This window comes from Cherax quadricarinatus, chromosome 98 (assembly GCF_038502225.1).
Source record: "Cherax quadricarinatus isolate ZL_2023a chromosome 98, ASM3850222v1, whole genome shotgun sequence".
NCBI classification, from domain to species: Eukaryota; Metazoa; Arthropoda; class Malacostraca; order Decapoda; family Parastacidae; genus Cherax; species Cherax quadricarinatus.
This window is the reverse complement of record NC_091389.1, coordinates 9731258-9749597: the sequence shown is the minus strand read 5'-3', so window position 1 is coordinate 9749597 and position 18340 is coordinate 9731258. Positions and strand designations below refer to the sequence as shown.

Sequence of the window (18340 nt, the reverse complement as noted above, 5' to 3'; positions counted from 1 at the left end):
AGGTGAACAGTGACAGCAGGTGTAAGGTAACTAACACCCAGGTACCTACTTACTGCTAGGTGAACAGTGACAGCAGGTGTAAGGTAACTAACACTCAGGTACCTACTTACTGCTAGGTGAACAGTGACAGCAGGTGTAAGGTAACTAACACTCAGGTACCTACTTACTGCTAGGTGAACAGTGACAGCAGGCATAAGGTAACTAACACCCAGGTACCTACTTGCTGCTAGGTGAACAGTGACAGCAGGTGTAAGGTAACTAACACTCAGGTACCTACTTACTGCTAGGTGAACAGTGACAGCAGGTGTAAGGTAACTAACACTCAGGTACCTACTTACTGCTAGGTGAACAGTGACAGCAGGTGTAAGGTAACTAACACTCAGGTACCTACTTACTGCTAGGTGAACAGTGACAGCAGGTGTAAGGTAACTAACACCCAGGTACCTACTTACTGCTAGGTGAACAGTGACAGCAGGTGTAAGGTAACTAACACCCTGGTACCTACTTACTGCTAGGTGAACAGTGACAGCAGGTGTAAGGTAACTAACACCCAGGTACATACTTACTGCTAGGTGAACAGTGACAGTGGGTATAAGGTAACTAACACCCAGGTACCTACTTACTGCTAGATGAACAGTGACAGCAGGTGTAAGGTAACTAACACCCAGGTACCTACTTTCTCCTAGGTGAACAGTGACAGCAGGTGTAAGGTAACTAACACCCAGGTACCTACTTTCTCCTAGGTGAACAGTGACAGCAGGTGTAAGGTAACTAACACCCAGGTACCTACTTTCTCCTAGGTGAACAGTGACAGCAGGTGTAAGGTAACTAACACCCAGGTACGTACTTACTGCTAGGTGAACAGTGACAGTAGGTGTAAGGTAACTAACACCCATGTACCTGCTTACTGCTAGGTGAACAGTGACAGCAGGTGTAAGGTAACTAACACCCAGGTACCTACTTACTGCTAGGTGAACAGTGACAGCGGGTATAAGGTAACTAACACCCAGGTACCTACTTACTGCTAGGTGAACAGTGACAGCAGGTGTAAGGTAACTAACACCCAGGTACCTACTTTCTCCTAGGTGAACAGTGACAGCAGGTATCTTAAGAAAACGCATCCTAATGTTTCCACCTTCACTGGAGATCAAACCGCAGTGAGCTGAGTGCACTACCAACCCAGCCGTGGGCTCATGACTCAAGGCTCTGCAGCTGTCCTCCTGACATGCTAATGGCTTTCTTTGTGCTTAACAGTACAGTGAACCCCCGGTTAACGAACTTTTTTCATTCCAGTAGTATGTTCAGGTGCCAGTACTGACCGAATTTGTTCCCATAAGGAATATTGTGAAGTAGATTAGTCCATTTCAGACCCCCAAACATACACGTACAAACGCACTTACATAAATACACTTACATAATTGGTCGCATTATGCGTTAAGCGGGGGTCCACTGTATTTTATTACATGTAAACTACATTTTGTTTACTGCAGAAAAGAAATAAACCTGTATGTATTATAATTCTGATCAGCCCTGACTCAGGAAACCATATTAACAAGATTGCAGACAAATCACTGAACGGACAGGGATTGAACCCATCCCGTAGAATCCTAGAGGGACTAGTACCGAACTTGCACACGAAAATCACTCACTACGAAAGCAAAAGACTTGGCAGACGATGCACCATCCCCCCAATGAAAAGCAGGGGTGTCACTAGCACGTTAAAAGACCATACAATAAGTGTCAGGGGCCCGAGACTGTTCAACTGCCTCCCAGCATACATAAGGGGGATTACCAACAGACCCCTGGCAGTCTTCAAGCTGGCACTGGACAAGCACCTAAAGTCGGTTCCTGACCAGCCGGGCTGTGGCTCGTACGTTGGTTTGCGTGCAGCCAGCACCAACAGCCTGGTTGATCAGGCTCTGATCCACTAGGAGGCCTGGTCACAGACCGGGCCGCGGGGGCGTTGACCCCCGGAACTCTCTCCAGGTAGAGTTTTAGAAGTCATAATCCAATCTGTTATTCTTACAACAATTAAAATAGATTAATTCATTATTCATTAACACCTTAATGTTAAGCAGTTCTCTCGCATTTTCAGAGTTGATGACCCCTTAGAGACTGCGTACATATAAGCAATTAGTTATTGCCTTATTAATCTTAAGTTAGGCTTAAGTTTGCCTAAAATGCTCTGCATAACAAGAATAATAATAATATTTTGACATGATACATGTTTGTACATGAGTGGTGCACTTAGGAGTCTGTGGAGACAAAGAACTTTGTCCTTGGAGGCAAAGAGGGGAATGTATGAGAGTATAGTTTTACCAACGCTCTTATATGGGTGTGAAGCGTGGGTGATGAATGTTGCAGCGAGGAGAAGGCTGGAGGCAGTGGAGATGTCATGTCTGAGGGCAATGTGTGGTGTGAATATAATGCAGAGAATTCGTAGTTTGGAAGTTAGGAGGAGGTGCGGGATTACCAAAACTGTTGTCCAGAGGGCTGAGGAAGGGTTGTTGAGGTGGTTCGGACATGTGGAGAGAATGGAGCGAAACAGAATGACTTCAAGAGTGTATCAGTCTGTAGTGGAAGGAAGGCGGGGTAGGGGTCGGCCTAGGAAAGGTTGGAGGGAGGGGGTAAAGGAGGTTTTGTGTGCGAGGGGCTTGGACTTCCAGCAGGCATGCGTGAGCGTGTTTGATAGGAGTGAATGGAGACAAATGGTTTTTAATACTTGACGTGCTGTTGGAGTGTGAGCAAAGTAACATTTATGAAGGGGTTCAGGGAAACCGGCAGGCCGGACTTGAGTCCTGGAGATGGGAAGTACAGTGCCTGCACTCTGAAGGAGGGGTGTTAATGTTGCAGTTTAAAAACTGTAGTGTAAAGCACCCTTCTGGCAAGACAGTGATGGAGTGAATGATGGTGAAAGTTTTTCTTTTTTGGGCCACCCTGCCTTGGTGGGAATCGGCCAGTGTGATAATAAAAAAAAAAAAAAAAGTTTGGAAAGATTTAGCTTGACACGGGGAATGTGATAGAGGTTTTCGTGCCTAGTGTTGTGTCTATGAGGCCTTTTGTAATTGTCAGGAAAGTGTTTCAAGTCGGGATGTATATTAGAATTGCCTGTTCTGTAAATGTAGGTTGCACAATAGTATGAGTGAATGTTTTCTACAGTGAGTAGGTTTAAGTCTTTGAAGAGTGGGGGGGGGGTGTTGCCTAGCAATGGGTTGTCAGCATGCACACCTTAATGTCACCCGTCTCTGTACAAACATTGTATCATGCTGCAATAAGATCACAGCAAACAGGTGATATCACAATATGCAGAACAACTACTGCGATAAAATAGTGAAATTCCAAGTGATTTTGTGATCTCACATTATCAAGGAACAGTTACTTGATAATGCGAGAAATCACGAAAGGGCTTGGAATTTCACCATTTTTTCACAGTGGTTGTTCTGCATAGTATCATGCTGAAATGAAGATTATGATTATTAACTCCAGTGCTAACCTCCCATGTCTCAACAGGCTTCATTTCAAATCTCTTTACTCAATACAAGGCTTCCTTCACTGACATTACGTGGAAGCCTAATGAAACCTTAAATGTCAGTGTCGACAACACTCATTCACGCATGTACGCACACTAAAATAATTTATTGGCCGGCCAGGAAAAGGGTTAGCCCTTTACCCAGTTATAAAATAGAATTGATGGAGGGAAAAAGTGGGTGGTGCATTGAGGTATCTGTGGAAACAAAGAACATCGTCCATGGAAACAAAGAACATCGTCCATGGAAACAAAGAACATCGTCCATGGAAACAAAGAACATCGTCCATGGAAACAAAGAACATCGTCCATGGAAACAAAGAACATCGTCCATGGAAACAAAGAACATCGTTCATGGAAACAAAGAAGCAGATTGTATGGGTGTACAGAAAGTTCTTGACTTACAAACACATTGCGGACCTCCTGAATTGTGTATACCTTATTTCATGGCTTATAAGACTTGTTTTAGTTTCAGTGGCTCGGCATCGGACATAACTGGGAGAGCTACAGCCCATGTCACACCCCAAACTTATAGCTCTCGTCACTGACCTTCAGTTTATAGGATGCAGGCTGGCTTTTGGAGACATTTTATGAAAAAAAAAATGCGTCTAATCCGCAAAATACGGTAATAATGATATTATATACACAATAAAGATGCAATGACATACACAATAGAGAAGGTTCTCAACGTGTTTGCAGATCGAGAACTTATTGTGTAGTGGTACTAACACTGTTATTATTATTATTATTATTATTATTATTAGTGTCTGTGTCACTATTATTCTGTTATTCTGTCACTTTCAGAAAGTTGACACTCAGGACAGTATGGTGAACAACACTGATGATGACGTCATTGATGTAAAAGATGGTGAGTTTGATATTGTTTTTTGTTGCATTCGTCAGACGAATAATTGATGATTGTTTTTGTTGAATTCATCAAATGGATAATGATTAATCTAAAAATCGGTAATTTTTATTTTACTTGTCTCTGTTTTTTGCTGCAGTTGTCATGAAAAATGAACTGACAGGAGCCTTTATCATACAGTGAAGCATTAGGTACTAGGGGACTTTCCCCTAGCACCTAATGTGTACTTCATTATGATACAGGTGAGTGCTTGGGTTGCACTCAGGGTGCAACCTTTTTGTACTCAACTATTTGTGGCTGCAGGGGTTGAGTCATAGCTCCTAGCCTGGCCTCTTTATGAGTTGAACAATGCCACTGAGCTATGAGGTGGGAAATACAGTGCCTGTACTCTGAAGAATGAGTGAGGATGTTACAGTCCTGTTGGTGGGAAGTACAGTGCCTGTACTCTGAAGGATGAGTGAGGATGTTACAGTACTGGTGGTGGGAAGTACAGTGCCTGTACTCTGAAGGATGAGTGAGGATGTTACACTCACGGTGGTGGGAAATACAGTGCCTGTACTCTGAAGGATGAGTGAGGATGTTACACTCACGGTGGTGGGAAATACAGTGCCTGTACTCTGAAGAATGAGTGAGGATGTTACAGTCCTGGTGGTGGAAAGTACAGTGCCTGTACTCTGAAAGATGAGTGAGGATGTTACACTCCTGGTGGAGGGAAGTAAGGTGCCTGTACTCTGAAGGATGAGTGAGGATGTTACACTCCCGGTGGTGGGAAATACAGTGCCTGTACTCTGAAGGATGAGTGAGGATGTTACACTCACGGTGGTGGGAAATACAGTGCCTGTACTCTGAAGAATGAGTGAGGATGTTACAGTCCTGTTGGTGGGAAGTACAGTGCCTGTACTCTGAAGGATGAGTGAGGATGTTACACTCCTGGTGGTGGGAAGTACAGTGCCTGTACTCTGAAGGATGAGTGAGGAGGATGTTACACTCCCGGTGGTGGGAAATACAGTGCCTGTACTCTGAAGAATGAGTGAGGATATTACAGTCTTGGTGGTGGGAAGTACAGTGCCTGTACTCTGAAGGATGAGTGAGGATGTTACAGTCCTGATGGTGGGAAGTACAGTGCCTGTACTCTGAAGGATGAGTGAGGATGTTACAGTCCTGGTGGTGGGAAGTACAGTGCCTGTACTCTGAAGGATGAGTGAGGATATTACAGTCCTTATGGTGGGAAGTACAGTGCCTGTACTCTGAAGGATGAGTGAGGATGTTACAGTCCTGGTGGTGGGAAGTACAGTGGCTATACTCTGAAGGATGAGTGAGGATGTTACAGTCCTGATGGTGGGAAGTACAGTGCCTGTACTCTGAAGGATGAGTAAGGATGTTACAGTCCTGGTGGTGGGAAGTACAGTGCCTGTACTCTGAAGAATGAGTGAAGATGTTACAGTCCTGGTGGTGGGAAGTACAGTACCTGTACTCTGAAGGATGAGTGAGGATGTTACAGTCCTGATGGTGGGAAGTAAAGTACCTGTACTCTGAAGGATGAGTGAGGATGTTACAGTCCTGGTGGTGGGAAGTACAGTGCCTGTACTCTGAAGAATGAGTAAGGATGTTACAGTCCTGGTGGTGGGAAGTACAGTGCCTATACTCTGAAGGATGAGTGAGGATGTTACAGTCCTGGTGGTGGGAAGTACAGTGCCTGTACTCTGAAGGATGAGTGAGGATGTTACAGTCCTGGTGGTGGGAAGTACAGTGCCTGTACTCTGAAGGATGAGTGAGGATGTTACAGTCCTGGTGGTGGGAAGTACAGTGCCTATACTCTGAAGGATGAGTGAGGATGTTACAGTCCTGGTGGTGGGAAGTACAGTGCCTGTACTCTGAAGGATGAGTGAGGATGTTACAGTCCTGGTGGTGGGAAGTACAGTGGCTATACTCTGAAGGATGAGTGAGGATGTTACAGTCCTGATGGTGGGAAGTACAGTGCCTGTACTCTGAAGGATGAGTAAGGATGTTACAGTCCTGGTGGTGGGAAGTACAGTGCCTGTACTCTGAAGAATGAGTGAAGATGTTACAGTCCTGGTGGTGGGAAGTACAGTACCTGTACTCTGAAGGATGAGTGAGGATGTTACAGTCCTGGTGGTGGGAAGTACAGTGCCTGTACTCTGAAGGATGAGTGAGGATGTTACAGTCCTGGTGGTGGGAAGTACAGTGCCTATACTCTGAAGGATGAGTGAGGATGTTACAGTCCTGGTGGTGGGAAGTACAGTGCCTGTACTCTGAAGGATGAGTGAGGATGTTACAGTCCTGGTGGTGGGAAGTACAGTGGCTATACTCTGAAGGATGAGTGAGGATGTTACAGTCCTGATGGTGGGAAGTACAGTGCCTGTACTCTGAAGGATGAGTAAGGATGTTACAGTCCTGGTGGTGGGAAGTACAGTGCCTATACTCTGAAGGATGAGTGAGGATGTTACAGTCCTGGTGGTGGGAAGTACAGTGCCTGTACTCTGAAGGATGAGTGAGGATGTTACAGTCCTGGTGGTGGGAAGTACAGTGCCTGTACTCTGAAGGATGAGTGAGGATGTTACAGTCCTGGTGGTGGGAAGTACAGTGCCTATACTCTGAAGGATGAGTGAGGATGTTACAGTCCTGGTGGTGGGAAGTACAGTGCCTGTACTCTGAAGGATGAGTGAGGATGTTACAGTCCTGGTGGTGGGAAGTACAGTGGCTATACTCTGAAGGATGAGTGAGGATGTTACAGTCCTGATGGTGGGAAGTACAGTGCCTGTACTCTGAAGGATGAGTAAGGATGTTACAGTCCTGGTGGTGGGAAGTACAGTGCCTGTACTCTGAAGAATGAGTGAAGATGTTACAGTCCTGGTGGTGGGAAGTACAGTACCTGTACTCTGAAGGATGAGTGAGGATGTTACAGTCCTGGTGGTGGGAAGTACAGTGCCTGTACTCTGAAGGATGAGTGAGGATGTTACAGTCCTGGTGGTGGGAAGTACAGTGCCTATACTCTGAAGGATGAGTGAGGATGTTACAGTCCTGGTGGTGGGAAGTACAGTGCCTGTACTCTGAAGGATGAGTGAGGATGTTACAGTCCTGGTGGTGGGAAGTACAGTGGCTATACTCTGAAGGATGAGTGAGGATGTTACAGTCCTGATGGTGGGAAGTACAGTGCCTGTACTCTGAAGGATGAGTAAGGATGTTACAGTCCTGGTGGTGGGAAGTACAGTGCCTGTACTCTGAAGAATGAGTGAAGATGTTACAGTCCTGGTGGTGGGAAGTACAGTACCTGTACTCTGAAGGATGAGTGAGGATGTTACAGTCCTGATGGTGGGAAGTAAAGTACCTGTACTCTGAAGGATGAGTGAGGATGTTACAGTCCTGGTGGTGGGAAGTACAGTGCCTGTACTCTGAAGAATGAGTAAGGATGTTACAGTCCTGGTGGTGGGAAGTACAGTGCCTATACTCTGAAGGATGAGTGAGGATGTTACAGTCCTGGTGGTGGGAAGTACAGTGCCTGTACTCTGAAGGATGAGTGAGGATGTTACAGTCCTGGTGGTGGGAAGTACAGTGCCTGTACTCTGAAGGATGAGTGAGGATGTTACAGTCCTGATGGTGGGAAGTACAGTACCTGTACTCTGAAGGATGAGTGAGAATGTTACAGTACTGGTGGTGGGAAGTACAGTGCCTGTACTCTGAAGGATGAGTGAGGATGTTACAGTCCTGGTGGTGGGAAGTACAATGCCTGTACTCTGAAGGATGAGTGAGAATGTTACAGTACTTGTGGTGGGACGTACAGTGCCTGTACTCTGAAGGATGAGTGAGGATGTTACAGTACTGGTGGTGGGAAGTACAGTGCCTGTACTCTGAAGGATGAGTGAGGATGTTACAGTCCTGGTGGTGGGAAGTACAGTACCTGTACTCTGAAGGATGAGTGAGGATGTTACAGTCCTGGTCGTGGGAAGTAAGATAAGATAAGATTTCATTCGGATTTTTAACCCCGGAGGGTTAGCCACCCAGGATAACCCAAGGAAGTCAGTGCGTCATTGAGGACTGTCTAACTTATTTCCATTGGGGTCCTTAATCTTGTCCCCCAGGATGCGACCCACACCAGTTGACTAACACCCAGGTACCTATTTGCTGCTAGGTGAACAGGACAACAGGTGTAAGGGAACGTGTCAAAATGTTTCCACCCGCCGGGAATCGAACCCGGGCCCTCCGTGTGTGAAGCGGGAGCTTTAGCCACCAGGCCACCGGGCCACCTGTACTCTGAAGGATGAGTGAGGATGTTACAGTTCGGAGGATCATCTGAACTGATATATCAGCACACTTCTGGCAAGATTGGGATTGAATGAGCAATGGTGTTTCCCCTATGTTAGGTCACCCTACCTCAGTAGGAGACATCTAAAAATATGGTGGAACCTCGGTATATGACCAGCTCCCTACTTTTATTTATTTATTTAATAATTTGAACATACATACAGAGGTACAAAAAAATACAGGTAAGAGCAGCATGCCAAAGCCACTTGTATACATAGCATTACGGGCTGGCTTAAAATTAACTTAACTAAGCAATGATGTAATCAGTGATAAAACATTATTGTAAACAGTTAACAATAAAGCACAAATGAGTATTACAAAGACAAGTCATATGGTTGCATGCATTGTTGTACATTCAGTAGAATGGAGTATTCTGTTAGGTAGTGTATTTAAAAAATAACAAAGTTATATTGGGTCTTAGGTTTAACATTTATGTGATATAATTGTGAGAAACATTTAAGATATACAATTTATAAGGTTCAGTTATTCAGTATTTATTTGGTTTTGAGTGAGTAAGTGATCTTTGAGAAGAGACTTGAATTTATAAACAGTGTTTCTTTTATATTTACAGGTAATGAATTCCAGATTTTAGGGCCTTTTATGTGCATTGAGGTTTTGTATAGCGTGAGATGGACACGAGGAACATCAAAGAGTGATCTGTGCCTTGTGTTATGGTCATGTGTTCTGTTGAGGTTGGCAAGGAGATGTTTGAGGGGAGGGTTAATATCAGAGTTAAGTGTTCTATGTATGTAGTAGGTGCAGTAATAAGTATGGATGTTTTGTATGGTGAGTAGGTTTAGAGTTTTGACCAAACAAATATGACCTGCCAGAACTTCACTGTAAACTATTTTGTGTTTCTTCGCATTTTTTGTTTTCTTGTATTATTTGTATAAATAAGTCACCATGGGGCCTACGATGATTAGTGATAACAGCCAACCAAACAGAAAATTGGTTGGGAAGAACTTTGTTTGATACTCAAACAAAGTGGCACTCGAACAGCCATCTAGAATGAATTAAGGTCGCACGCCGAAGTTCCACCGTATATGTTTCATCTACTTACAGTTATTCCTCGCACACTAGCATTTCCAGCTTTCAAATGCACACACTTTTCCATCACATTTCGTATTTAGAATACACTACTGTGTGGTGATCCTTTCCTTACGTTGAATAGGGGTATAAAACAGCTCCAGTTAGCCAGAGTTACTTCATTTTCTGGCATATAAGGCACCCTTTTTCCCTACAAAGGTCTTAGAAAGTCAGCCTGAGCCTTATATGCTCATGGTTAGGATCAAGAGTATGTATTATGTTACACTTTACAAGTTGTTTACTAATGTTACGGTGCTGGAAACATCATCTTATATTTCTTATACTTTTGTGAGCCTTACATGCCACAAAATACAGTAACCAGTTAACAGGTCGTCATTTGACTACGACGCATGACAGGGGACACTGCCCTCTTTCCTGACAAACTAACCACCATCACTGCCCCCCCAGTTTTCATTTTAGTAATCTGTCAACAGAGCCATTAAAAGAAGAAGTGCTGCCGGAAAATAACGATATTTGCTATGAACTTGCTGATGCAGAATCCACTGAAGATCCGCCATCTGTTGTGGGCGACGACGACTCCAGCAACTTGTCATTGGTGACATCTGTCGGCACTCAGGTGAGGAGCTGCCAAGTTCTGGTTGGTTCCTCGTGTATTTCATTAATCATAGGCTAATGTGCCATATTTCTTTTTTTGTAGATTTTGATGTGCTACAAATGTTGTTTCATAGATTTTGATGTCTTACATGTCATTTTTCGTATATTTTGATGTCTTACGTGTCATTTTTCGTATATTTTGATGTCTTATGTGTCATTTTTTGTATATTTTGATGTCTTACGTGTCATTTTTCATATATTTTGATGTCTTACATGTCATTTTTCATATATTTTGATGTCTTACATGTCATTTTTCATATATTTTGATGTCTTACGTGTCATTTTTCATATATTTTGATGTCTTACGTGTTTTTTATAGATTTTGATGTGTTACATATTTCCTTTTTCATCAGTTTTGATGTTTGACATTCTTCTTGATCATACCCTTTTTTTTTTTAACATTTTACTGTCTTCCACTGAGGCAGAGTGACCCAAAAAAGAAGAAACACTTTCACCATCATTCACTTTATCACTGTCTTGCCAGAGACACACAAATACCACAGTACAGATGCCTCTCCAAATTGCAAATATCCCCACCCCTCCTTCAGAGTGCCGGCACTATACTTACCACCACCACCCCTCCTTCAGAGTGCCGGCACTATACTTACCACCACCACCCCCCCTTCAGAGTGCCGGCACTATACTTACCACCACCACCCCTCCTTCAGAGTGCCGACACTATACTTACTACCACCATCCCTCCTTCAGAGTGCCGGCACTATACTTACCACCACCACCCCTCCTTCAGAGTGCCGGCACTATACTTACCACCACCATCCCTCCTTCAGAGTGCCGGCACTATACTTACCACCACCATCCCTCCTTCAGAGTGCCGACACTATACTTACCACCACCACCCCTCCTTCAGAGTGCCGGCACTATACTTACCACCACCACCCCCCCTTCAGAGTGCAGGCACTATACTTACCACCACCACCCCTCCTTCAGAGTGCCGACACTATACTTACCACCACCATCCCTCCTTCAGAGTGCAGGCACTGTATTTACTACCACCATCCCTCCTTCAGAGTGCCGACACTATACTTACCACCACCATCCCTCCTTCAGAGTGCCGGCACTGTACTTACCACCACCGTCCCTCCTTCAGAGTGCAGGCACTGTACTTACCACCACCGTCCCTCCTTCAGAGTGCCGGCACTGTACTTACCACCACCGTCCCTCCTTCAGAGTGCAGGCACTATACTTACCACCACCATCCCTCCTTCAGAGTGCCAGCACTATACTTACCACCACCATCCCTCCTTCAGAGTGCCGGGACTATACTTACCACCACCATCCCTCCTTCAGAGTGCCGGCACTATACTTACCACCACCATCCCTCCTTCAGAGTGCAGGCACTGTACTTACCACCACCATCCCTCCTTCAGAGTGCCGGGACTATACTTACCACCACCATCCCTCCTTCAGAGTGCCGGGACTATACTTACCACCACCATCCCTCCTTCAGAGTGCAGGCACTATACTTACCACCACCATCCCTCCTTCAGAGTGCAGGCACTATACTTACCACCACCATCCCTCCTTCAGAGTGCAGGCACTATACTTACCACCACCACCCCTCCTTCAGAGTGCCGACACTATACTTACCACCATCCCTCCTTCAGAGTGCAGGCACTGTATTTACTACCACCATCCCTCCTTCAGAGTGCCGACACTATACTTACCACCACCATCCCTCCTTCAGAGTGCCGGCACTGTACTTACCACCACCGTCCCTCCTTCAGAGTGCAGGCACTGTACTTACCACCACCGTCCCTCCTTCAGAGTGCCGGCACTGTACTTACCACCACCGTCCCTCCTTCAGAGTGCAGGCACTATACTTACCACCACCATCCCTCCTTCAGAGTGCCAGCACTATACTTACCACCACCATCCCTCCTTCAGAGTGCCGGGACTATACTTACCACCACCATCCCTCCTTCAGAGTGCCGGCACTATACTTACCACCACCATCCCTCCTTCAGAGTGCAGGCACTATACTTACCACCACCATCCCTCCTTCAGAGTGCCGGGACTATACTTACCACCACCATCCCTCCTTCAGAGTGCCGGGACTATACTTACCACCACCATCCCTCCTTCAGAGTGCAGGCACTATACTTACCACCACCATCCCTCCTTCAGAGTGCAGGCACTATACTTACCACCACCATCCCTCCTTCAGAGTGCAGGCACTATACTTACCACCACCATCCCTCCTTCAGAGTGCAGGCACTATACTTACCACCACCATCCCTCCTTCAGAGTGCAGGCACTATACTTACCACCACCGTCCCTCCTTCAGAGTGCAGGCACTATACTTACCACCACCATCCCTCCTTCAGAGTGCTGGCACTATACTTACCACCACCGTCCCTCCTTCAGAGTGCAGGCACTATACTTACCACCACCATCCCTCCTTCAGAGTGCAGGCACTATACTTACCACCACCATCCCTCCTTCAGAGTGCCGGGACTATACTTACCACCACCATCCCTCCTTCAGAGTGCAGGCACTATACTTACCACCACCATCCCTCCTTCAGAGTGCAGGCACTATACTTACCACCACCATCCCTCCTTCAGAGTGCCGGGACTATACTTACCACCACCATCCCTCCTTCAGAGTGCCGGCACTATACTTACCACCACCGTCCCTCCTTCAGAGTGCAGGCACTATACTTACCACCACCATCCCTCCTTCAGAGTGCAGGCACTATACTTACCACCACCGTCCCTCCTTCAGAGTGCAGGCACTATACTTACCACCACCATCCCTCCTTCAGAGTGCACACTATACTTACCACCACCATCCCTCCTTCAGAGTGCAGGCACTATACTTACCACCACCGTCCCTCCTTCAGAGTGCAGGCACTATACTTACCACCACCATCCCTCCTTCAGAGTGCAGGCACAATACTTACCACCACCATCCCTCCTTCAGAGTGCAGGCACTATACTTACCACCACCATCCCTCCTTCAGAGTGCAGGCACTATACTTACCACCACCATCCCTCCTTCAGAGTGCAGGCACTATACTTACCACCACCATCCCTCCTTCAGAGTGCAGGCACTATACTTACCACCACCATCCCTCCTTCAGAGTGCAGGCACTATACTTACCACCACCGTCCCTCCTTCAGAGTGCAGGCACTATACTTACCACCACCATCCCTCCTTCAGAGTGCAGGCACTATACTTACCACCACCATCCCTCCTTCAGAGTGCAGGCACTATACTTACCACCACCGTCCCTCCTTCAGAGTGCAGGCACTATACTTACCACCACCATCCCTCCTTCAGAGTGCAGGCACTATACTTACCACCACCATCCCTCCTTCAGAGTGCAGGCACTATACTTACCACCACCATCCCTCCTTCAGAGTGCCGGCACTATACTTACCACCACCATCCCTCCTTCAGAGTGCAGGCACTATACTTACCACCACCATCCCTCCTTCAGAGTGCAGGCACTATACTTACCACCACCATCCCTCCTTCAGAGTGCTGGGACTATACTTACCACCACCATCCCTCCTTCAGAGTGCTGGGACTATACTTACCACCACCATCCCTCCTTCAGAGTGCTGGGACTATACTTACCACCACCATCCCTCCTTCAGAGTGCCGACACTATACTTACCACCACCGTCCCTCCTTCAGAGTGCAGGCACTATACTTACCACCACCATCCCTCCTTCAGAGTGCCGGCACTATACTTACCACCACCATCCCTCCTTCAGAGTGCTGGGACTATACTTACCACCACCATCCCTCCTTCAGAGTGCAGGCACTATACTTACCACCACCGTCCCTCCTTCAGAGTGCAGGCACTATACTTACCACCACCGTCCCTCCTTCAGAGTGCAGGCACTATACTTACCACCACCGTCCCTCCTTCAGAGTGCTGGCACTATACTTACCACCACCATCCCTCCTTCAGAGTGCTGGGACTATACTTACCACCACCATCCCTCCTTCAGAGTGCTGGGACTATACTTACCACCACCATCCCTCCTTCAGAGTGCCGGCACTATACTTACCACCACCATCCCTCCTTCAGAGTGCCGGCACTATACTTACCACCACCATCCCTCCTTCAGAGTGCTGGGACTATACTTACCACCACCATCCCTCCTTCAGAGTGCTGGGACTATACTTACCACCACCATCCCTCCTTCAGAGTGCCGGCACTATACTTACCACCACCATCCCTCCTTCAGAGTGCTGGGACTATACTTACCACCACCATCCCTCCTTCAGAGTGCAGACACTAAACTTACCACCACCATCCCTCTATACTTCAGAGTGCCGGCACTATACTTACCACCACCATCCCTCCTTCAGAGTGCTGGGACTATACTTACCACCACCATCCCTCCTTCAGAGTGCTGGGACTATACTTACCACCACCATCCCTCCTTCAGAGTGCCGGCACTATACTTACCACCACCATCCCTCCTTCAGAGTGCTGGGACTATACTTACCACCACCATCCCTCCTTCAGAGTGCAGGCACTATACTTACCACCACCATCCCTCCTTCAGAGTGCTGGGACTATACTTACCACCACCATCCCTCCTTCAGAGTGCTGGGACTATACTTACCACCACCATCCCTCCTTCAGAGTGCTGGGACTATACTTACCACCACCATCCCTCCTTCAGAGTGCTGGGACTATACTTACCACCACCATCCCTCCTTCAGAGTGCTGGGACTATACTTACCACCACCATCCCTCCTTCAGAGTGCTGGGACTATACTTACCACCACCATCCCTCCTTCAGAGTGCAGGCACTATACTTACCACCACCATCCCTCCTTCAGAGTGCTGGGACTATACTTACCACCACCATCCCTCCTTCAGAGTGCTGGGACTATACTTACCACCACCATCCCTCCTTCAGAGTGCTGGGACTATACTTACCACCACCATCCCTCCTTCAGAGTGCTGGGACTATACTTACCACCACCATCCCTCCTTCAGAGTGCTGGGACTATACTTACCACCACCATCCCTCCTTCAGAGTGCTGGCACTATACTTACCACCACCATCCCTCCTTCAGAGTGCAGGCACTATACTTACCACCACCATCCCTCCTTCAGAGTGCTGGGACTATACTTACCACCACCATCCCTCCTTCAGAGTGCAGGCACTATACTTACCACCACCATCCCTCCTTCAGAGTGCCGGCACTATACTTACCACCACCATCCCTCCTTCAGAGTGCTGGGACTATACTTACCACCACCATCCCTCCTTCAGAGTGCAGGCACTATACTTACCACCACCATCCCTCCTTCAGAGTGCTGGGACTATACTTACCACCACCATCCCTCCTTCAGAGTGCCGGCACTATACTTACCACCACCATCCCTCCTTCAGAGTGCTGGGACTATACTTACCACCACCATCCCTCCTTCAGAGTGCAGGCACTATACTTACCACCACCATCCCTCCTTCAGAGTGCTGGGACTATACTTACCACCACCATCCCTCCTTCAGAGTGCTGGGACTATACTTACCACCACCATCCCTCCTTCAGAGTGCAGGCACTGTACTTACCACCACCATCCCTCCTTCAGAGTGCCGGCACTATACTTACCACCACCATCCCTCCTTCAGAGTGCCGGGACTATACTTACCACCACCATCCCTCCTTCAGAGTGCAGGCACTATACTTACCACCACCATCCCTCCTTCAGAGTGCCGGCACTATACTTACCACCACCATCCCTCCTTCAGAGTGCTGGGACTATACTTACCACCACCATCCCTCCTTCAGAGTGCTGGGACTATACTTACCACCACCATCCCTCCTTCAGAGTGCTGGGACTATACTTACCACCACCATCCCTCCTTCAGAGTGCAGGCACTATACTTACCACCACCATCCCTCCTTCAGAGTGCCGGCACTATACTTACCACCACCATCCCTCCTTCAGAGTGCCGGGACTATACTTACCACCACCATCCCTCCTTCAGAGTGCAGGCACTATACTTACCACCACCATCCCTCCTTCAGAGTGCCGGCACTATACTTACCACCACCATCCCTCCTTCAGAGTGCTGGGACTATACTTACCACCACCATCCCTCCTTCAGAGTGCTGGGACTATACTTACCACCACCATCCCTCCTTCAGAGTGCTGGGACTATACTTACCACCACCATCCCTCCTTCAGAGTGCAGGCACTGTACTTACCACCACCATCCCTCCTTCAGAGTGCCGGCACTATACTTACCACCACCATCCCTCCTTCAGAGTGCCGGGACTATACTTACCACCACCATCCCTCCTTCAGAGTGCAGGCACTATACTTACCACCACCATCCCTCCTTCAGAGTGCCGGCACTATACTTACCACCACCATCCCTCCTTCAGAGTGCCGGGACTATACTTACCACCACCATCCCTCCTTCAGAGTGCTGGCACTATACTTACCACCACCATCCCTCCTTCAGAGTGCTGGGACTATACTTACCACCACCATCCCTCCTTCAGAGTGCTGGGACTATACTTACCACCACCATCCCTCCTTCAGAGTGCTGGGACTATACTTACCACCACCATCCCTCCTTCAGAGTGCAGGCACTATACTTACCACCACCATCCCTCCTTCAGAGTGCAGGCACTATACTTACCACCACCATCCCTCCTTCAGAGTGCTGGGACTATACTTACCACCACCATCCCTCCTTCAGAGTGCAGGCACTATACTTACCACCACCATCCCTCCTTCAGAGTGCAGGCACTATACTTACCACCACCATCCCTCCTTCAGAGTGCAGGCACTATACTTACCACCACCATCCCTCCTTCAGAGTGCCGGCACTATACTTACCACCACCATCCCTCCTTCAGAGTGCTGGGACTATACTTACCACCACCATCCCTCCTTCAGAGTGCAGGCACTATACTTACCACCACCATCCCTCCTTCAGAGTGCAGGCACTATACTTACCACCACCATCCCTCCTTCAGAGTGCTGGCACTATACTTACCACCACCATCCCTCCTTCAGAGTGCAGGCACTATACTTACCACCACCATCCCTCCTTCAGAGTGCAGGCACTATACTTACCACCACCATCCCTCCTTCAGAGTGCAGGCACTATACTTACCACCACCATCCCTCCTTCAGAGTGCAGGCACTATACTTACCACCACCATCCCTCCTTCAGAGTGCAGGCACTATACTTACCACCACCATCCCTCCTTCAGAGTGCCGGGACTATACTTACCACCACCATCCCTCCTTCAGAGTGCTGGCACTATACTTACCACCACCGTCCCTCCTTCAGAGTGCAGGCACTATACTTACCACCACCATCCCTCCTTCAGAGTGCAGGCACAATACTTACCACCACCATCCCTCCTTCAGAGTGCAGACACTATACTTACCACCACCATCCCTCCTTCAGAGTGCCAGCACTATACTTACCACCACCATCCCTCCTTCAGAGTGCAGGCACTATACTTACCACCACCATCCCTCCTTCAGAGTGCTGGCACTATACTTACCACCACCATCCCTCCTTCAGAGTGCAGGCACTATACTTACCACCACCATCCCTCCTTCAGAGTGCAGGCACTATACTTACCACCACCATCCCTCCTTCAGAGTGCAGGCACTATACTTACCACCACCATCCCTCCTTCAGAGTGCTGGGACTATACTTACCACCACCATCCCTCCTTCAGAGTGCTGGGACTATACTTACCACCACCATCCCTCCTTCAGAGTGCTGGGACTATACTTACCACCACCATCCCTCCTTCAGAGTGCTGGGACTATACTTACCACCACCATCCCTCCTTCAGAGTGCTGGGACTATACTTACCACCACCATCCCTCCTTCAGAGTGCAGGCACTATACTTACCACCACCATCCCTCCTTCAGAGTGCAGGCACTATACTT

The 18340-nt window shown here is 47.7% G+C and overlaps 1 protein-coding gene across 1 annotated transcript in view; it reads left to right on the top strand.

The window, feature by feature from the left end:
- Window positions 1-4330: 4330 nt before the first annotated feature.
- The window catches only part of LOC138850944 (uncharacterized), a gene marked incomplete at its 5' end in the record, with an annotated part of 35149 nt that continues 21139 nt past the window's right edge, over window positions 4331-18340 (top strand). The window contains 2 exon segments of the mRNA XM_070105373.1: window positions 4331-4394; window positions 10235-10377. Coding sequence (XP_069961474.1) covers window positions 4331-4394; window positions 10235-10377 — 207 coding nt within the window.